The 23,158-nt window shown below is 40.2% G+C and overlaps 1 protein-coding gene across 3 annotated transcripts in view; it reads right to left on the bottom strand.

Moving 5' to 3' along the window:
* The window catches only part of QRICH1 (glutamine rich 1), a 54,532-nt gene that overhangs the window by 30,316 nt on the left and 1,058 nt on the right, over window positions 1–23,158 (bottom strand). For all 3 annotated transcript variants that reach the window (XM_060161932.1, XM_060161934.1, XM_060161933.1), the window contains exon 2: window positions 11,990–12,319. In XM_060161932.1, coding sequence (XP_060017915.1) covers window positions 11,990–12,298 — 309 coding nt within the window. In that variant the 5' untranslated portion in view covers window positions 12,299–12,319. The remainder of the gene's footprint in view (window positions 1–11,989; window positions 12,320–23,158) is intronic.

The raw sequence follows: 23,158 nt of genomic DNA, 5'->3' as shown, positions 1-23,158 counted from the left end.
TTAAGCCTAGATCTAAAAGGATTCTAAAGAAATACAAAAAGGAAAAAGATCATCCCAAAGACATGTATATGCTAGAAAAGTGATACATCAATGGAGGAGGGAGACATTTCTAGGGGAATGAATTTGGTTTCACTGTTTCCAAAAGCACTGTTTCTTACCTTCTATCAATCCCTCATAAATCACATTATATTTCAAGTTCCTTTCACATTTGAATCTTTACTTCTCATTCAGCTCTCCCCACCACCTTTTCCAGAGTTTTTAATTGCTTTTTTTCCCCCTGTTGATCAGAAGAGATATACTTTAAATAACTATACTTCTGCGTTCTTGATCACATAGTAAGTACAGTGCTAATTACTTTCTTCTTGAGCATTCTGACTTCCTATTTCAACCTGGACAGACTGCATTCTGGGTCTTCTGTACAGACTGGGATTTCGATCTCAACTCTGAGCTGCTTCTGTTTCTTTTGTTCTCATGACTTCTTTCCTAGATTCTTTATTTGACTGAGTACATAAGTTTTTCAGAAAGTATGTCTGAATGGGTCCACAGCTCAGCAGCATCAGCATCAATCTGGAATTTGTTAAAAATGCACATTCTCTGGAAACGAAAAGACTGTTGAAGAGATATCTGCATCCCCATATTCAAAGCAGCATTATTTACAATGGCCAAGAGATGGGAACAATCTAAGCGTCCATCAATGGATGAATGGATAAAGAAGTTCTGGAATATATATATATATATACCATGGATACTATTCAGCCATAAAAAGGGAGGAAATTCTGCCCTTTGTGACAACGTGGATGGATGCTGAGGGCATTATGCTAAGTGAAATAAATCAGACAGAGAAAGACAAGTACCACATGATCTCGTTTACAATATATGTAAAATGTAAAAAAACAAACAAAACCCCAACCAAACTCAGAAAAAGAGATCAGATTTGTGGCTACAAGAGGCAGGGGGCAGAGGGAGGAGGAATTGGATGAAGGTGGTCAAAAGGTACAAACTTCCAGTCATAAGATAACTAAGTACTAGGGATATAAAGCACAACATGATAACTATAGTTAAGATTGCTATATGGTGAACATGAAAGTTAAGAGAGTAAATCCCTGGGCTTCCTTGGTGGCGCAGTGGTTGAGAGTCTGCCTGCCAATGCAGGGGACACGGGTTCGAGCCCTGGTCTGAGAAGATCCCACATGCTGCGGAGCAACTGGGCCCGTGAGCCACAACTACTGAGCCTGCACGTCTGGAGCCTGTGCTCCGCAACAAGAGAGGCCGCGACAGTGAGAGGCCCACGCACCGCGATGAAGAGTGGCCCCCGCTTGCCGCAACTAGAGAAAGCCCTCGCACAGAAAGGAAGACCCAACACGGCCAAAAATAAATAAACGAAATTAAAAAAAAAAAAAAGAGAGAGTAAATCCTTGAGTTCTCATCACAAAGGAAAAAATATTCTTTTCTTTTTCTGTATATGAAATGACAGATATTAACTAAACTTGCTGTGGTTACCATTTCACAATCTATGTAAATCAAATCATTGAGCTCTACACCTTAAACTTACACAGTGCTGCATGTCAATTATATCTCAATAAAACTGGGGGGCAAGGGGCATGCAAATTCTCAGGAGTGACCCCAGACCAACTGAATTAGAATTGGGAGGGGGGGAGCCATTTTTGTTTTAAGAAACCTTCAAGGTGATTCTAATGTACCCTATAGTCTGATAACCATTAGTGTATAAGTTTTATTGGACCTCACTTGTCTAGGTTCCTAACCTGTTTGCAGATGAATAATCTATTTCCTTTTCCTCTGTCATTCAGAACCTAAGCAATACAGAGCTCAACACAACAGAAGGACTAAGTACTCCAACTAAGGAACAATGAGAAACCATGAAGTAATATATATATTACCCCTCTTAGGAATCTTTTCTTCCAATCACTGACACTAAAAAAAATACATATCTAATACCATTTTTGAATTTTTTTTTGCTTTATTTTGTTTTTGGCTACTTTGAGTATAAAACCAGTATTTTATTTAAACAAGAATAAACTGGGTGACTGTGCTGGGTCAATTTCTGAATTCCACCTCATAAACAATTTTGGTCCAATATCCATTAGTTACATGTACTTAGCAATCACTTAAAATGTGGTTAGTCCAAATTACAATGTGCTTACAAGTTCAAAGCACAATCAGATTTCAAAGATTTGTGCCAAAAAAAATGGTAAAATCGTTCATCAATAATATAAGACTGAGTACATGTTGAAATAATGTTAGTTTAAATAAAATGTGATTTTAACAAGTCAATTTCACCTCATTTTTTCCCCCTTTTATAAAAGAGGCTACTAGAAAATTTAGAATAACATATGTAGCTTACATTCTATTTCATATTCTGAGTCTCACTGAGGAGGAACTACTGAGAACAGTGCTCAATGTGCCAGAAGACCCCACTAAGCACTTGGGATCCAAACATATCTGTGCCTTTTAACAACTAGTCAGCAAAACCTTGGTACAATTTCACTGTTCAAAAAATGCTCTTCTGGGACTTTCCCTGGTGGCACAGTGGTTGAGAGTCCGCCTGCTGATGCAGGGGACACGGGTTAGTGCCCCGGTCCAGGAGGATCCCACATGCCGCGAAGCGGCTGCGACCATGAGCCACGGCCGCTGGGCCACAGCAGTGAGAGGCCCGCGTACCGCAAAAAAAATTTACCAAACTCTTATTGTACAAATGAATGTAGATATGGTGAGGGAAGAGATTTAAATGTGGGTAGAAGACTGGACATGTCCACTGACAGATAAATGGATAAAAAAGATGTGGTGTACACACACACACACACACACACACACACACACACACACACACACACACACACACACACTGGAATACTACTCAGCCATTAAAAAGAATGAAATAATACCATTTGCAGCAACATGGATGGACCTAGAGATTATCATACTAAGGGAAGTAAATCAAGAAAGAGGAAGACAAATACAATATATAGCACTTATATGTGGAATCTAAAGTATGACACAAATGAACTTATCTACAAAACAGAAACAGACTCACAGACATAGAGAACAGACTGTGGCTGCCAAGGGGGAGGAGGGGGTGGGAGAGGGAAGTATTGGGAGTTTGGGATTAGCAGATATAAACTATTATATATAGAACAGGTAAACAACAAGGTCCTACTGTACAGCACAGGGAACTATATATTCAATATTCTGTGACAAACCATAATGGAAAAAAATACGGGAACTTCCCTGGTGGTGCAGTGGTTAAGAATCCGCCTGCCGGGCTTCCCTGGTGGCGCAGTGGTTGAGAGTCCACCTGCCGATGCAGGGGACACGGGTTCGTGCCCCGGTCTGGGAAGATCCCACATGCCGCGGAGCGGCTGGGCCCGTGAGCCATGGCTGCTGAGCCTATGCGTCTGGAGCCTGTGCTCCGCGATGGGAGAGGCCGCAACAGTGAGAGGCCCGTGTACCGCAAAAAAAAAAAAAAAAAAAAAAATCTGCCTGCCAATGCAGGGGACACGGGTTCGATCCCTGGTCCGGGAAGATCCCACATGCTGCAGGGCAACTAAACCTGTGCGCCACAACTACTGAGCCTGCGTTCTAGAGCCCACAAGCCACAACTACTGAGCCCACGTGACTAGAGCCCATGCTCTGCAACAAGAGAAGCCACCAGAATGAGAAGCCTGTGCAACGAAGAGTAGCCCCTGCTCACTGTAACTAGAGAAAGCCAGCACACGGCAACGAAGACCCAACGCAGCCAAAGGAAAAAGAATATGAAAAAGAATATATATATGTATAACTGAGTCACTCTGCTGTATAGCAGAAATTAACACACTGTAAATTAACTATACTTCAATAAAATTATAAAAAGAAAAAAAAAAAAAGACTGGACATGAAGGGCCAGAAAAGGCGGCAATGAACAGTCTACCAATCTGAAGTGATGATCAGGACCCCAATCAGCCCACAAAGTGCCAGTGAGAGAACAGCTGATTTCAGTCCTGTTTTTGGCTGCAAACCCTTGTTTGCAGAATACACCACATTATGACTTCTGCCTCCCCAAGGCAGAAGCTGGAATCACTGTCCCAACCTCTCCTGCAGCTAGAGTGCAGGCATGTGACCAAGGCTTCCCAAATTAGACACACTGCACGAAATCTGGACTCAAAATGGAGCAACATGAGGCAGCAGGAACCACAACCTCCATTTTCTGGTGAGAGTGGAAGATTGCGGCAGAAATGGAACAGGATGGCATAAATCCCATTGAGAGACTATGGTAGGACAAGGACCTGTGCCCAGGGGTGTGGCTGAAGGTCTTTGCCAAGGCAGGCTAGCAATGTGACCTGAGTCCTGTTCCTGGCTGTGCAGCCTCCAAGACACATTCTCTAAAACCCAAAACTCAGATGGATACAAAAGATATCAAAACAAATTGAAAACTTTAAAATAGTATTTACCTTGGGAGAGAAAGATATACAGAGGGGTATTAGAGATCTGAACTGCATCTGTAACATTATGTTTTTTTTTTTAAAAAAAAAGCAAAAATGGCAAACTGCCAACACAGTAGGAATACTTGTTCTAAATATTTGTCTGGATACTTACTTTTCAAATGTTTGAAAAGCAAATGGGGCCCTAGGTATGAATGGCACTAATGAGGAGGAGAGGAAGAAGAAAACAACAGTGGCTATTATTTATTTATTGAGGGCTTACTACGTGCTGTTTACTTAGGACTTAGCATTTTATGGAATCCTCAAAGTAACTACAACATAAATTCTTTTATTTCCATGACGTAGATAAGGAAACGGACTCAAAGTGGTTAAGTCACTTGTCTATAACGATATATCTAAAGAATCAGAGGCAGATCAAACTCATGTTTGTCTAAGGGCAATCTGGCTCTTGATTACCTCCTTCCTCACTCTCAGCAATTCTACACTGAGGTGAGAGGTTAGGGACTGACTGCCCCAGCACAGAGGGAATGTGCAACAGCAAAAAGAGGAAGAGGGACATAAGTTGGGATGACAAATGAGGAAGAATTGTACTTTGATCCACTGAAGGCTTGAGACCTTTACCTCTAGCAACAAAAGAATCAAGTGCTGAGAAATCTCCTTCCCCAAAGCATCCTTCACTTAGCAGGACCAGGCTGACGAACCAGCCTTGTAAGAAGCCTCAGTTCCTGCCTTATAGAAGTACAGAGAAGAAACAAGAAATTCTATGGGTGCTAAGTGAAACCGGACTCCTAGAATTCACCATCAGAGGGTCTTCTCTCTGGCATACACATTTAACTCCATGTGGATGCTTTAGGAAGTACCCAACTCAAGAGGGCTCTTGAAAGTGAAGTTCCAAATGAACCACCTTCACCTAGCTCAGGCAGACCTATCAACAACAGGAAACTTAGGCCTTCCTGGTATTGTACAAACTGTGAAGGTATTTACATGACAGCTCTTCCTTTTGCCTTAAGAAAGTGCCTCCCTATCTTAAATAAACATATGCTACCGTGATACTGTAATATAATTTTTGGTCTTTTCTCTGATTCTTGATCTGAGCTCTTAAGACCTTTGTAATTTCCTAAGTGCTAATATAAATGCTAGGACCATATTATTTTCTAATGAGGCAACTTTGCTGGGCTCCTGGATGAGGGCTGGTCACCTCAAAGACCAAGCCATAATAAGAAACTTGGTACTTTCAGCCCCACCCTCCATTCTCTGGAGAGGGAAGAAGGGCTAGAAATTGAGTTACTAATCAATCATACCTATATGATGTAGCCTCCATAAAAATCCTGAAAGTTTGGGGTTTAGGGAGTTCCTGGGTTGGTGAACACATTCACGTGCTGGGAGGGTGGTACACCCCAACTCCATGAGGACAGAGGCTACTGTGTTCACGACCCTTCAGAACCTCGCCCCATGTATCTCTTTATTTGGTTGTTCAACCGTATCCTTTATCATTTCCTTAATTATATAATAAACTGGTAAATGTGTTTCCCTGAGTTCTGTGAGCTTTTCTGGCAAATCATCAAACCCAAGGAGGGGTAGTGAGAACCACAGTTTATAGCCAGTTAGTCAGAAGTACAGGTGAGATAACCTGGGACTTCCAACTAGTGTCGGAAGTGGGGGGCAGTCTTGTGAAACTGATCCCTTAACTTGCGGGGATCTGACGCTAACTCCAAGCAGATAGCGTTAGAACTGAATTGAATTATAGGCCAGCCAGCTGGTGTGAAGAATTGGTCATTGTGGGGGAAATAAACACACATTTGGGGGCCAAAAGTGTGAGCGTGGTAGTAGCAGAGAGTAAACGGACACAGTGAGTTTTATTCAGACAGCTACTCTAATTAACTTTTGACACAGACCTTTGTCTCCCATCGATTCACTAACATTGTTCTAAGGATATTATTACTTTGTCAAATCTAACAAGCTATGTGGCTGCTTCTAGGCTGGAAAGATGAGAAATTCTTGGGGACAGAACAAACTCTCTGGGATGGCGACAGATGGTTTTAAAAAAGCAATCTAATTTTACCGCAATTTTTTAAAAAAGCAACTTAGAAAACTCTCTGCCTTCAAGGTAATAAATTGTTTTGAAATTTCAAATAACATTAATATAGGCATAATTTTACACTTATCAAAAGGGTTAGGTTGAAAAGCAATACTATGAGCCAAAGAGCCTTTTAACATTTGAATTGAGAAGGCAGGTCTGTTCAGCTCCATATTTCAGTGTACACGTCACCTCTCTAGTCTCATCCTTTCACTCAGTGCACTCTAGTTACACAGCCATTCTGCCGTTTTTCAAATAAGCAGGCTCCCACCTTAGGGCTTTCTGATTTGGAACGCTCTTTCCTCAGATAACCATATGGCTCATTCACCAGCTCTCTTTGGTCTTAACTCAAAAGTCACCAGCATATTAAGGCTTACCCTGGCCACCCCCATCTGCTTTGTTTTTCTCCTTTGCATTTATCACTATATAACAAGATTTTTAAAAATCTTATATATCATCTAACCCCTCCCAGCTATAATGTATGTTCCACAAGGTCAGGGAGCTTTCTGTCTTGTTCAATGGTGTACCTAAACATCTAGCAAAGGGCTTCATACATAAACACAAACATATGGAGATGTCTGGGACAGGGGAAAAAAGGTTAAGAATCATTGTCCTGTACAAGTTCAAAGCAAAATATTCCCAAGCAACATTTTTTTTTAATTACAAAAGTAGTTCATGTTTAATAAAAAAAAAAAATTCAAGCACTTCTCCTTAGTACCCCACTACACCGCCCAATTACTGTTTTGGGCTTTATTACTACTATTTAAGGACCACTACATTCTACATATGTTAAAAGCCAGTGATACTAAACTGGTTTTGACACTCTATAATCTGTTAAACATCCTGCTCTGTCAATATACACAGATCTACCTCATTCTTCTGGCTGCACAGGACAACATACTACAGTTGTATCATTATTTGCCATTTCCCTTACTGAAAGACTGACTTGTTTCCAGTGTTACTACTATAAGCAACGTGGCAGTGAATATCCTTATATATCCTTATATACACATTTATCTGTGAACACAAATGCAAGGCCAAAGGTACGCAACAAGTGTTGCCAAATTCAATCTCAAGAAAATCACACTAATTTATCCTCTTATACGCTTGCTACCCTGGGTGAAATCTTTATAACTGTCTTCCTACCTAATAAATAAAACATATTTCATTTTAAAAACTTACACTTCCATAATCACCAGAAGCATGAAGCATCTTTTGACATACTTACTAGCACAATCTGTATTTCCTCCCCCATGAACGATCTATTTATATCCTTTGTTCATTTTTCCACTAGATCATTTTTTTTTCCTATTTTTTAAGTTCCTTGTGTATTAGAAACACTAGTTAGGAGCACAGGCTTGAGTTAAGACAGCTTGGGTGCAAACGCTAGCTATCAGAAGATGAGTTAACCTCCCTATACCTCACGTGCTATTTTTAGTTTCAAAAATTATACCTTTAGGACTTCCCTGGTGGCACAGTGGTTAAGAATCCGTCTACCAATGCAGGGGACACGGGTTCGAGCCCTGGTCCGGGAAGATCCCACATGCCCGTGCACCACAACTATTGAGCCTGTGCTCTAGAGCCCACGCACCATAACTACTGAAGCCTGTATGCCCTACAGCCCGTGCTCCACAAGACAAGCCACCGCAATGAGAAGCCCGCGCACTGCAATGAACAGTAGGCCCCACTCACCGCAACTAGAGAAAGCCCGCGCACAGCAAGGAAGACCCAATGCAGCCAAAAATAAATAAATAAAATTTAAAAAAAAATTATACCTTTAAAGAAAGAATATACAGACCTATAAAACAGATCAAGAAACATGTGTATAAAATAATTGTAACTGCTAGGCCCATATTTTCTGTCACTCAGAAAACGTTTTTCCAAAGTCTTATATAAAGTTGTATCTTTAGCCATATATTTATTGATATTGTCTGGCTTATGATTTTTTTTTAAAACAAGTTTTTATTGTATTTAAGACACTTAGGTTTTTGTTTTTGGCCACGCTGCGCAACTTGCAGGATCCCCACCAGGGACTGAACCTGGGTCCCCTGCACTGGAAGCGCCAAGTCCGAATCACTGGACTGCCAGGGAATTTCCTGGCTTATGATTTTGATAGCTTTAGATTTATTAACATTGTCAACTTTCATGTAATATTAATAACAACTTAAAATCTTTATTTAAATTAAATCTACAAAGCCAACTTTTAGAAAAATTAAATTCCATTTGGCTTAAGCCAGTTATTATGAAAATATATTTGTCTTAAAATTTTTTTAAATTTATGAAACGGAAAGAAAAATTAGTCTCAGGAAAGGTAAGCTAGGCTTAACTAACCTTTGGTCCACGAATGCTTGGCTAAAAGGTCTTTTTTTTTTTTTTTTCCAGCCACGCTACGCGGCTTGTGGGAGCTTAGTTTCCTGACTAGGGATCAAACCTGGGCCCTTGGCAGTGAAAGTATGGAGTCCTAACCACTGGACCGCCAGGGAATTCCCTAAAAGGTCATTTTTAATTTTAAATAAAGGGGATAAAAACTACTCTTGCACATATCATATACCACAAACCATATCTCGGCAACTTGTACGGTAGAAATTTGTGGTAAGATTTTTTAGAACTACTTGAATAAAGCAAAAAAAAAACCCCTCAACTAGGAAATTTTTTTTTAAAGGAAAAAAATGAGGTTTCCTCTATCTACACAAATAACTTGAATTAAAATTGATAACCTGTGTGGGAAAGGGAACCACACATAAAAAGTAGCCTATTCCCTGGTGGCGCAGTGGTTGAGAGTCCACCTGCCGACGCAGGGGACGCGGGTTCGTGCCCCGGTCTGGGAAGATCCCACGTGCCGCGGAGCGGCTGGGCCCATGAGCCATGGCCACTGAGCCTGAGCGTCCGGAGCCTGTGCTCCGCAATGGGAGAGGCCACAACAGTGAGAGGCCCGTGTACCGCAAAAGCAAAAAAACAAAAAAAAACCAACAAAAAAAGTAGCCTAACAGGTTGGCTAAAATGTAGACCCATAGAAAAAAAATATGATTCTTACCAAAAGAGCACTGATAATTATTATTGAATTATTATACCACTTGCTGATCAAGCTAACATTCCATGGGCTGTAAATATAGTAATTTTTATGCAGGGGTCCCCTGAGACCTGAAAATAGTTCAAAGATTCTTTCAGGGTAAAAAAAGATTGGGAAAGCTATCTCAGAGTTTACTTCTTTCCTTAGGAAGGCTTTCCACAACGTAAAATTACAAAAATTTTCTATACTGCCTTTTCATAGTTCATTGTTTTCTTGTTATCTGACCTTTAACCCATCTGGACCTTATCTGTATTATAAGAGGTATCTATTTCCAAAAGAGGAGTAGACTGCCTTACTGCACTAATGGAATACATCCTTTCCTCACTGATCAGCAGAGCCATTTTCATCCTATACCTGGTATCTACTCATAATATATGCAGACACATGAGTGTGTATATGTTTTAAAGTCCTTGGTCAACTCCCAACACATGGGTCCCCAGAGGAGCCTTCTACTCTTTGTATTCTTTACTTCTCGGATTAGGGGACCCTGAGAACTGCTCCACCTTTCCTAAAAGTTTCTCTCTTAGAGGAATTCCTCTATCACCTGATTCTGTTTGCTTTCTCTCTTGCAGCAATTCCTCAGATTTACTGGGTTTAAAAAAGAAAATCATTCCCTATTTATTATTTTTAGTGAAGTTTAGTTGCTGTACAATTTTATAAGTTACAGGTGTAAAATATAGTGATTCACAATTTTTTTTTTTTTTTTTTGCGGTACACGGGCCTCTCACTGTTGTGGCCTCTCCCGTTGTGGAGCTCTCCCGTTGTGGCCTCTCCCGTTGCGGGCTACCCCACCAGGGAAGCCCCATGATTCACAATTTTCAAAGGTTAAGATTTAGTGGTTTTTTGATGGCATTTTTTTTTTCCCAGCACTGCTAGAAAAAAAAAATTTTTAAGTATCTTTTCAGTCACTGAGAATGGGAAAATATGTGTTCTTATGAGTCCACCATATTGAACCTATCTCATGGATTTATTATTTTATTTTTTCTTCCATTTACAAGGGGTTTGGGAAAAATGATGATACTAATAGGTGATCTCAACTAGCTATCCTGAACGTAAAGTCTCAAAAAAACACTTTAAACTCAAATCCCAAACTAGTTTAATCTTATGAAAAAGAAGATCCAAGCAGTAAAAAAAAGAAAAATTTCTTCAACTGAAGTCAGGCCTTATCTTTGTGCCTTTCCTGTACCCCTCCTTCCTTATAGAGACTGTAATAAACAACTGCATCCCTCCATATGCCAGATGCTTTCTTGTTATCTCAGTCTCACTAAATAGTATTATCCCTACTGACAGATGAAAAAACTAGCACTAAAAAGATTAAGAAAATATCAAGAAATAAAACGTCAGATCAAATTTAAATCCAGGGGGCTTCCCTGGTGGCGCAGTGGTTGAGAGTCCGCCTGCCGATGCTGGGGACACAGGTTCGTGCCCCGGTCCGGGAAGATCCCACATGCCATGGAGCTGCTAGGCCCGTGAGCCATGGCCGCTGAGCCTGCGTGTCCAGAGCCTGTGCTCCTCAACGGGAGAGGCCACAACAGTGAGAGGCCCGCGTACCGCAAAAAAAAAAAAAAAAAATTTAAACCCAGGAATGCAACTCCAAAGCCCAGGTCCTTCCAATATACTCACCTACACTGCTAAGGGGCAAAATCTTCTACCTCACCAAACGTACCTCTTCACACTCTTGCCTCTCCATCATGTTCTACTCCCTTTCCTATTCTCTTGGTGGAAGTCATGGAGGGCAAAGTGAAATGCAACCACAATAGACAGTAGCAAGAAAGCAGCATTTGTGACTGTAGGATAGTTTTAGTTTCACATAAGGACCCCTAAAGAGGAAAACTTACCTTCTCGGCAAATGTATTAAGTTTCTCCTCTTTCAGTAAGCATATTATCAATTAGCATTATTTCTTGAGGCTTATAAATATCAAATGAAGGCCTAGAAATTTACAGGTGACGTTGAGTCATGGAACCATACAACTACATGAATAAGAGCCTTTCCATTTAAAAAAAAAGTTCCAAATATCATGCTTTTAGTAATGAGGTAAGATTAGCCCTCCTATGTTCTTGATCTGCTCAGGGTGACACAGACAGAAGGGGAGCTTCAGTCACACACAGTGTGACACATCCAAATCCAGTCCCAAAAGACCTCTTAATTTCTATACTGTTCAGTTCTCCAAAGCAAATGGCAAGTATCTGTAGCCTCTTAAGTTTACAGTAGTTGCAAATATTTTTAGTCTATGTTAACTATGAAAGCCCTTGTGTAAGATAAAATGTTTCAAAAAAAACAGAACACTCCCCTTGGTGAAAATAATCTCTGACATCTGTATATAGACGTGATGCTCTACTAACCAAAACCCTGATGGCAAATAAAGTCTATTCAATAGGATGCACCAACACTTATCTCCCTTTTACCTGAACCTGCTGTGGCTGTTGAACCTGGATCTGCTGTTCTTGCTGGGTTTGTGGCTGAACACTGGTGGTGACTGGACAGGCAAGTTCAAGCAAAGACCCGGCCACTTCGGTGCTGTCTGTGTAAATGCAGTTCCCACCCTGTTGGTACACCATGGTAGTGGTGGCCGTCTGCTGGAACTCCTGAAGGGCTTCTGGCCCCTTAGAGGCTAGCGAGTCCAGAAATTCCTTCATCCTGTGTTGCGGGACAGACCGCGCCTTCACTCGGATGTACTCTTCAAAGGAGATGGTGTTCTCCAGAGAATTATTCATATTGCAGAGTCCTTAGGGTTCCTAGAAATAAAATAAATGGACAGAAGTCAAAACTATGCCACTGTTTTAACATACTGAAATGCACAGAGCAATCACTCTTGCATCAGTGTGGAATATTCAGGGCAGTTGTATACATCTGGAATCCAAAGTAAGATTTTATTAAATAACCTTATTTTTTTTCAGTTAATGGCATCTGAAAATTGTTTCCACAAACATTTCTTAAATCAAACTATCACACTGAAAACAAAAAACAAAAGCATGTGTCACAGTAATGGATGAAACGAGCTGCAAATACACTCTCCACCCAGCACTAGGCCAATCCCATCTTCTCTGCAGAGCCAAGCACTGGACAATAAAAGTCACATGCAACACTGCTCTGTGACCATCAGAGAGGACTACCAAGGAAGGTAGGAGCCAGGATTCCTACCAACATGTTCTATTTCCACCGCCAACTATGTTTTACAGTGAAGGGACACGTATGCCACCTAGCTGTGGCAAGATCCTGGAGACAAGGGATGTGTTCATTTCCAACCAGAAACACCAAAAATCCCATTTGCTATATATACTGCTCACATTCTTTTGCTGCATAGCTTACTGGTTAAAAGCATGGATTTTGGAGCCAGGCTTCCTGGGTTTAAAACCCAGCTCGAGGGCTTCCCTGGTGGCACAGAGGTTAAGAATCTGCCTGCCAATGCAGGAGACACAGGTTCGAGCCCTGGTCTGGGAAGATCCCACATGCCACGGAGCAACTAAACCCGTGCACCACAGCTGCTGAGCCTGCACTCTAGAGCCCGTGAGCCACAACTACTGAAGCCCACGTGCCACAACTACTGAGGCCCGCGCGCCTGGAGCATGTGCTCTGCAACAAGGGAAGCCACCGGAATGAGAAGCCCGCGCACCACAACAAAGAGTAGCCCTCACTTGCTGCAACTAGAGAAAGCCGGCACGCAGCAACAAAGACCCAACGCAGCCAAAAATAAAAATAAATAAAATAAATTTATTTAAAAAAAAAACCCAGCTGGAACTCTCCTTTGCTGTGTTACCCTGGACAAGTCAGTTAACTTTAGTTTTGTCTATAAAATAGGAATTAAAAGAGCATTTACGTCGAAAAGTTGACTTGAGAATTAAATATATGTAAAGCACTTAGAAAAGTACCTGACATATATACAGTGCCACATAATTATTAACTAATTCTATTAAAGGTAAGTGGGGGGAGAAAATTGAATAGTACCTTAAATAACTAGGTCACTTCAAAAATCAATTCTGCAAGTTTTTCGTCAGGGTATTTACCTTAAGAATTAATCTGGGGACTTCCCTGGTGGCGCAGTGGTTAAGGATCCTCCTGCTAATGCAGGGGACAGGGGTTCGAGCCCTGGTCCGGGAAGATCCCACATGCCTTAGAGCAAATAAGCCCATGCGCCACAACTACTGAGCCTGTGCTCTAGAGCCTGAGAGCTACAACTACTGAGCCCACGTGCTGCAACTACTGAAGCCCCTGTGCCTAGAGCCCGTGCTCTGCAACAAGAGAAGCCATCGCAATGAGAAGCCCGCGCACCGCAACAAAGAATAGCCCCTGTAACTAGAGAAAGCCCACGTGCAGCAATGAAGACGCAACGCGGCCGAAAAAAGATAAATAAAATAAAAACTTAAAAAAAAAAGAATTAATCTGCAAGGGTGGATAGTAGCTCTCAATCACCTGGGAGACAACCATGCGATCTATCCATGAACTGCTGAGTGCCCTGTCACTGCTGCTTTCATACCATACTCTCTTGACCAGTACCACCTCCAGGACAAAAGCAATGGCAGGATATGAAAGTAACACAAACCAAGTGAAACTCTTTGCCAAAAAAAGACTCTCAGTCAATCTCAAATGTCTAGAAAAGTGATTTGTTTCCTTGAGCCATCTGACTAGAAATAGAAATATCAGTCTCTCTTTCACTGCCCAGATGTTGTCTTCTGTTAACAGATATAAGGTGTGTGTGTAATCATATATCTTCCACCTGGCTCTAAATTCTAGTAGACAGGACTGTGTCCTGGTCCTCTCTGAATGGCTGATACATGTAGATACTTTGTATATATCTGCTGCACTTGGAATTCAATGTGGAACAAAAAGGATTATGACTCTGTTCCTGTAACATCTATAACTTACAACCATAAAATGTTATGCTTTTCCCTCGTAAATAGTTAATCTATACCCTGGGGGGGGGGGAAGCCCTATATATCCAGGGCAAGAGACTAAAGGAAAAATATGAACCTTACTGCTATTAATTTACTGACACCGGCAATATTTCTGTGGCAGGCTGTTTAAGTATAGTATACAAATTATATTCAGGTACTTTCAAAGAGAATAGACCCAGCAATAAACCTTTTATTATGATGCCCATAATATACTGTAAATATATTTCTCCATAAATAAAGAATACTACATATACCTTATCCTGTCTAAAATGCCTAGACCACTACTCTCGGGAAAGCCTCCACCTCTTAGGAAACCCCCAAGCACCAAGAGAGTACAGAGAAAGGCAAGTACAGGTCAGGGGAGTGAGTGCAAGGTGAAGCTGCTGCTGATGGCCTCTTGTCTTTGGAAATTTAACACTTGTTTGTCCCTCTGTCACCTCTCTTCTAACCATCTCCCTTGCCCAGTTCTCCCTTCTCTCCGTTGCAGAGGCTCTCAGTTATCTTTCTCAGGACAGAAAATTAGAAGGCCTTCTATGAGACTTCAAGATTAAGCTATCAATGATATCCATGGCACATAGAGTAGGAGGAGCATCAAGGACAAGCACTTCATACTCAGAGCAGGCCACTCCAGCATAGGTGACCAACAAACAGTCACTAACCACACTGGCACAGAATGTGTCAAAGCTTCCCTCTGATAACAGCATCACAATTGAAATTTCCCTCTTAAGGAAGCATCTCTCATAATATAGACCCACTAATAATACAAAGTTCACAATATGTGATTCTAATATCCAATTACATGCACCCTTTTGCTCATAAGGGACAAAGGAGAGATTGTGTGAACAACCATTAACCAGTTCTCTACCACGTTGGCACATATTTCAGTTTTTCACCTCCATTATAGAAGAAGAGCCGAGGGCACCTGAAATTTACACTTCCCCAAATTAATTTTCTTCAATAATTAGTTGCATTCATGTAAAATACTTAGAGATTGCTTGAATTTTGTCTGTGCTAGAATCGTAGCTACTGTATCAAAGCAATTTTTTAAAAAGTATAGAGAATCATGCAAATCATGCAAAAAAAAAACCAAAAAACTTTTTCTGCTTCAAATCTGGGAGAAGATAAATATGACCAAGCACAAATACAAAGAAACACTGCAAGTTAAGTTTACAGAACCAGAAAACCTTCACACAAATATTGCTCGGTAAAGGCAGTCCACAGAATCTTCCTAGTGACCTTATTTCCCTTCACTCTTTTAAGTTTCAGTAATCAAGGAGGCTTAAGCCTCATCTGAAGTCTGATATTAAGTACAAAGCAGAATTATACCAATTTTTCTTCCTAGAAACAAGCTTTCTTCGGTCTTCAGTGTAGAATTCCACCTAGTTTTTTTTGGGGGGGAGTGGTCGTCTTTGTTTTTTTTGGTGGGGAGGGTAAAAGTAACACATCTACTTTCTTAGAAAAACTGTTCAAATAATAGAGCAAGGTATAAAATGAAAAGTAAAAACAGCTAAGTAGGGGCTTCCCTGGTGGCGCAGTGGTTAAGGATCTGCCTGCCAGTGCAAGGGACACAGTTTCGAGCCCTGGCCCGGGAAGATCCCACATGCCGTGGAGCAACTAAGCCCGTGCGCCACAACTACTGAGCCTGAGCTCTAGAGCCCGCAAGCCACAACTACTGAGCCCACGTGTCACAACTACTGAAACCTACGCACCTAGAGCCCATGCTCCACAACAAGACAAGACACGACAATGAGAAGCCCACGCACCGCAACGAAGAGAAGCCCACGCACCGCAACGAAGAGTAGCCCCCGCTCACTGCAACTAGAGAAAGCCCGCGCACAGCAACAAAGACCCAACACAACCAAAAATAAATAAATTAATTAATTAACAAAACAAAACACCTAAGTATGCTGTGACCTCTGGTTCTTTTTTTTTTTTTTTAAGGAAGGAGGGGGTTTTATAAGTGGCCAAAAATTGTGAAAGACTGCAAGACAACTCTCACTTTTTTCTTATAGCACAGTTCAGAATGTTAATGTTTAAATTAAATGTTTAAAATTCCTCTCTAAAATTTTAAACCACTTTCTCCAAATTAAGAACGTAAGTGAACCATAAAGAGGGAAAATCCTCCTCTATTAAAAGGTTTCATATGTTCTAACAGAAAAAACACAATTTAATTGACTTTTAAAAATCTACCTAAATATTTCAAAGTAACTGTTTATGCTTCCCTGAATTAACTAACTCCCAGTTTTAAGTACTACTTTTATTTTTTTTAAACATCTTTATTGGAGTATAATTGCTTTACAATGGTGTGTTAGTTTCTGCTTTATAACAAAGTGAATCAGCTATACATATACATATGCTCCCATATCTCTTCCCTCTTGCGTCTCCCTCCCTCTCACCCTCCCTATCCCATCCCTCTAGGTGGTCACAAAGCACCTAGCTAATCCTCCCTGTGCTAAGCGGCTGCTTCCCACTAGCTATCTATTTTACGTTTGGTAGTGTATATATGTTGTCCATGCCACTCTCTCACTTTGTCCCAGCTTACCCTTCCCCCTCCCCGTATCCTCAAGTCCATTCTCTAGTAGGTCTGTCTGCACCTTTATTCCCGTCTTACCCCTAGGTTCTTCTGACCATTTTTTTTTCTTTTTTTTTTAGATTCCATATATATGTGTTAGCATACAGTATTTGTTTTTCTCTTTCTGATCTACCAATTTTAAATATTGGTCTGTCCTCTAGGAAAGGTGTTAGGGCATTTAAATCACCTTCCTCTCATTAACCCCTGCCAATCGTATTTTAATTTTTGTCATGATCAGTTTCATAGCTTTAAACCTCTAGTTGTAGGCACACTAATTTTATAGTATCTCTGGACTTCCCACCATGTAAGATAAGGAAATTAAAGTTCCATGCCCTCTATTTTTGGCAAGCATTTAGCTAAGTGAGTATAGCTTCTGTTTAATCAATCTTTTAGTTTTAACAACACAGCATTTCATACCAAATCAAACTCAGAACTTTTTTTTTTTTTTTTTTAAATCAAGGTTCCAGGACTTCCCTGGTAAGTCCAGTGGGTAAGACTCCGCGCTCCCAATGCAGGGGGCCGGTGATCGACCAGGGGTCGTCGGGGAACTAGATCACACACGCATGCCGCAACTAAACAACTAAGAGTCCGCGTGCTGCAACTAAGACCTGGCGCAGCCAAAAAGAAAAATAATCTTTAAAAAATCAAGGTTCCAAAGATGATAAAAACAATTCTGCTCCAAATAAATCCTAACTGTCAGTACTTCTAGAATACTACATTCAAAACAGTCACTACAAGAATAGTCCAAATATAAATTTATTTCCTGAGCAGAATGGCAAATAGGATGGATATTCAGTTCTCAGAAAGAATGGAATAAAAGCTTAGAAAAGTATCTGCTATAAAGCCCCAAAGTTCATTCTTTAAGTTTTCATCAAAAAAAGAAAAGACCACACACCTTTAAGTAGGGAAAATTCTATAAAACTTAGAAAACATTAATAAAGGTTCATACACAGGTTCACTATATTCTCCTCTGTTCTTATGAAAATATTTGAAATATCCTATGACAAAATCACCTTTTGGTTTATAGCTAGCCATGTATTTTAAGTAGTTGAGACTCCAAAGTTATAAAACCTTCTGCAGTGCTCCAACCTTACAGTCTACTGTTGGCTCTAAGCAGAAGCTACTACTACCCAATTCCCATTGCTTTTTCCTTTCACTAAGCCCCCAAGAGGTTCTTCACTGACTGTACAAGTCCACAGAATCATCTGAGAACCACTAAATCAGAGGAAGCTAAATATTAACAAATAATGAATTCAATGGAGAACTTAAAAAATATATAATGGAAAAGGCCAATTTGAAAGAATATTCCAATCTGCTCATTTATACACAAGGCTTCATTTCTTGTTCTTTTAACCTGCTCACTTGGCAGTATCTACCAGACTGACACATCCCAATAATGAAAGCACACTAAGTCAGCATTTGACCTGACACAAAAGTGCTGCCGGAGGGGGGCGGGAAGCTTCAGACATACATTTAAATATGTGAGACCAGTCAGTGAGTAAAAGACAACACTGAGAAAAATTAAACATATTCTCAATAGTGGTGATAGGTTCTTCCTTTGCTTTTATGCTCAGAAAAAGTCTGCCTTTACCATAAACTCATTCACTTACAATTTTTAAATTTACAATGTAATTATTTATACTATGATCCATTTAGAATTTATTTTGCATAGTGTGAGGTAAAAGCCTAATTTTATTTCCAAAGACCCAACAACCCTGTATCATTTACTGAATTACTGAAATTTCTTTGCCCGTTGATTTAAAATGCCACTGATTGTATATCAAATTCATATAAAGAAGGTCTGCTTCCCAGCTTTTTCTGTGATTCCACAGATCCTTCTGTAATACAGTAACTTAAAAAAAAAAAAAAGCATGTTAATACCTAGAAGATCCACCTTCCCCCAACAAAACGTTTGGTTTTAAAATAAAAAAAAATTAGTGACACAGAAGACACATTACGTGGGAAAGGGGAGGCCAATACAATTGTATTTATATATCCCAGTATGGTTTAATTATGTACCCAAGAAGAAAAACTGGCATAACAGCAGTTATGCCTGGGTAGTATGGAATAACAGAGGACTTAAATTTCTTCCTGTTTAATACACTCCTGTATTTTCTGCAATTTGTATTAAACCAAAAAGAGAGTTAAAAAGTAATCCTTTTTGCATAGTGGTTATACCACAATAACAGTCAGTAACAGACACACAAACAATTCAGGTTGTCCATAGTTTGATTTTTCCCTCAAAATCTGAAATTCTGAAAGACAAAACCATCAAGCAACAGAAGCTTGCATAATAATGAAGGCTGTTAAATTCAAGATGTCACCAGATAGATAAGGCTGAGCCTTGGTAACAGAGAAAGAAAAATGGATAAACTTAATGAAACTACACTCTATAACCCCCAAACAAAGAAGATTCTTAATTAGCCCCAAGTCAAAGACTCAGTGAGGAGCATTAAGTAAACTGATGAACTAAAATACTTCTCAAAAACATGAAGCTGGAGGGATAGTTGAGTACTCCCAATTTCCAGGAATCAGAAATGGAGGGGAAAACACTCTGGGGCTCTTTGGGGTGGAGTCTGTAGCCAAGCATTTGTTTCTGAATACTTCAAGCATAGCTGCTTTGCAAAACAATAGACAAACCAACCCCCCCACCAACAGACCTAGGAAATTTTCACTACAACCGCACACATTTTTACTGGTTATTTCGCCTGTACTTCCTTCTACTGGAGCTTAGCACAGTGCCTGACAAAGAGCAGGCCCTCAGTATACCAAAGTTATCATTATTCTAATTATTTTATCTCTAGTACACAAGAGGAAAAGGTTACTCCAAAACAACAATCTATTACATTTCTGTTTGCTAATTTTTTCCTATTTCAGTACTAAGGGAAGGCCTAAGTACTCAGGGGAGTCATCCCTTCTTGGGTCCCCTCGAATCTGCTACCTCTTCCCGGCCCCCATGCAACTCTGCAGGGTGGGTCTTGAATATGTGATGAACTAAGAGAAGCCATTCGGAGCTGCCTCAGAGCCCTACCTCTTCCTGTTTACCCAATGGTCAAGCTCTTGGGACCCTCTTAAGGCTCACATCTACTAGCAATGGTTCCTCATAGCTTAGTTCTGGTTTGAAGAACACATTCACATGAAAAAAACATCAATTTCCATTTTAAGGAGTCACAGTCACATTTGTCCTAATTAACATAAGGAGTCATTTCAAAGAAGCAGATGGGGAGAAAACAGTTCTATTCTTAAAGATACTAACCCACCACACGGTTTGTGATAGAAATTATCCCATTAGGACATCCATCTGCCCCATGCCTTCACTAGACAGAGAAGTCCCTGATATAGGGGCATCTTCACCATGGTTCTATTTCTGGACAATACACTTTCAACCAGAAACTTAAACTCATATTCCTATCAATAACTGATGAGCTGTAACCTGGCACAACTGTTTGCATTATCTAGTGAAGTTTGAAAACGTCCATTCCATATGACCCAGCAAATTCTATCCCTATATGTACATGACACACACCTATACAAACGTACTTAACCAAGAATGTTCATAGTAGCATTGTTAATAGCCCCAAACTGGAAGGAATCTAGATGTCTATCAATAATAGTGAATAAATTATGGTTTGTTCAAACACCAGACTACTATACAGAAATTGGAATGAATGAACTACAGCTGCACACAACGTGGATGAATGTCACAAGCACAATGCTAGAATAAGATACAAAACAGCATGACTCCATTTATATAAAATCCAAAATTAAATAAAACTAGGTTGTTGAGGGATACGAAGGTAGTAATAAGAAAAACAAAGAACATGATTATCACAGAATTCAGAATAGTCATTGTCTCTAGGGAATGAGAAGCTGTAACCAGGAAGGGACCCATGAAGTGTTCAGAAGTGCTGGCATTGTTCTATTTCTTGAAGAGGTGCTAGTTACACAGTGGTTCACTTTATAATTTTTCATTAAATTGTATACAGAGCTACTGAATTAATATGTATAGATAAATATTTCAAACGCACATGCAAAAAAGAGCTTTCTGACACACTCCACCAGCTCTACCTACAGTTTTGCCCTAGCCTAAAGTGTGACAACAAAGGACCACTCTTTTCCCCTTTTCAGCAAAGCAAGGGGTTAATCTATCATTTCTTCATGCAGCTACAATTAGAAATCACAATCCAATGTGACAATTAGGAAAAAACTAGTGGAGCATTTAAGTGAAGCCTGGAAAGGACTCAAAACCTCTGGAACAAAATGCAGGGCAACTACCTACAAAGAAATTGAAAAGAACAGGTGTTCATATAACACTTCATTCTGAGGCTGAGGAATAAAAGACCATTACAGATAAACGGTGGTCATTTAAAAAGTACACTAGCGGGCTTCCCTGGTGGCGCAGTGGTTAAGAATCCGCCTGCCAATGCAGGGGACACAGGTTTGAGCCCTGATCCAGGAAGATTCCCACATGTCACGGAGCAACTAAGCCTGTGCGCCACAACTACTGAGCCTGCGCTCTAGAGCCCACGAACCACAACTACTGAAGCCCACACGCCTAGAGCCCGTGCTCCGCAACAAGAGAAGACACTAAAATGAGAAGCCCGCGCACCGCAACAAAGAGTAGCCCCCACTCGTCGCAACTAGAGAAAGCCCGCCCACAGCAACAAAGACGCAACGCAGCCAAAAATAAATTAATTAATAAAAAAATAAATTAATTAATTAAATTAAATTAAAATAAAAAGTACACAAGCAAGAAGCATGGCATATCAAAGACAAACTTGTACTTGATTAAATTAAAAGAAGGCACGCAAGCTTGAAGAAAGAAATCCCTGATTCTGAAGCTGTCATGATGGAGGATAGCCACACCCAGAGCCCCTAACTTTGGTTACCTTTTGGAGCAATTCAGATTTACATAAAACTTCAACCACAATTTGATCTTTCCTTTAAAATGGCAACATAAGTGGAAAGGGGTTGTGGAAAGGCAGAGATTCATGGAGAGGTACACAAATTATTCATCACAGAGGACTGGAAGCAGGACATCTTTTAACAGGGAAATCTTAATGAGCTTATGAAAAAATATTATCTACAGACACCAATGTAAAAGGCAGACCTCAAACGTAACGATTAAAAATTCCAGAAAAAGCAGGCCTAAATGGTGTATTAATATTTTAAGTGTATCCTAGATAAACTTGACTGTTTGTCTTTGAACCATTTGGATCCTTAGAAAAGCTGATGCCTTGTCATGCTAAAACCTGAAAGTTGCACTGACTTACATTTTAAAAGAACTGTTCAAGCAGCAAACTGGCTGGCTTCAAAGATGCAGTTCTCCCACATATTCAATTTTCCAGCACCTACTAATTTCTGGCAGACAGCACCCAGAATGACTGGCAGGATTTCTAACGTTTCAATATTACCAGGAAAAAAACTGCACACATATTTCCAGCATATGAATAATTCTAACTCACCAGTCACCATGTTGCACGCATTTCTGGTGCTTGTCCTGAGTTCTTAAGACCTGTAACATTCTAAAGAAGGCAGAACAAAGAAGTTCCTTCCATCCTCAGCCTCTTTTTAAATTTTAAGCTTGTTCTTAAAATAATAACAGTATATTAGGAGTTTTCTAATAATATAGTATTTTTAAGTAGTTTTCTACCCCCACCATTTTCAAATTTAATTGCTAATTTTAGTTCCACTTAGTTTCTTTTTCCTTAAATTTAATGAAGCAAGACTATAAAACATAAACTAGCACATATTTTGTCTTAGAAAAAAGAAGTACCTATTTCTCTGGACAAATCTAGAACTCCCCTGGCACCAGAACACAGTGCTGGGATTTAAAAAAATAAAAAAGCTGAAAAGGATTGAAATCCTGTATCAAAAGTGACTTTTGCAGGCAGATTTCAGATCTGCTGGGGATCTTCGGACTTACAAAAGAAGGCAAAGCACTGATTATCAGATTGTTCAATTTCGTTCTGAGCAACTTTTTGGCTGAGCAATAGCGGGCCCTTTAACCTAACAGAGTACAAGTAAGCCCCTCCCAACCAAACAGAGGAAAAGGCTGCATTTCAGGATTTAAAGTGGCAATTTACAGCTTGGGTAGTTTCACAGCGTCC

The sequence above is a fragment of the Lagenorhynchus albirostris genome, chromosome 10 (assembly GCF_949774975.1).
Source record: "Lagenorhynchus albirostris chromosome 10, mLagAlb1.1, whole genome shotgun sequence".
NCBI classification, from domain to species: Eukaryota; Metazoa; Chordata; class Mammalia; order Artiodactyla; family Delphinidae; genus Lagenorhynchus; species Lagenorhynchus albirostris.
This window is presented reverse-complemented; position numbering and strand designations above follow the sequence as displayed.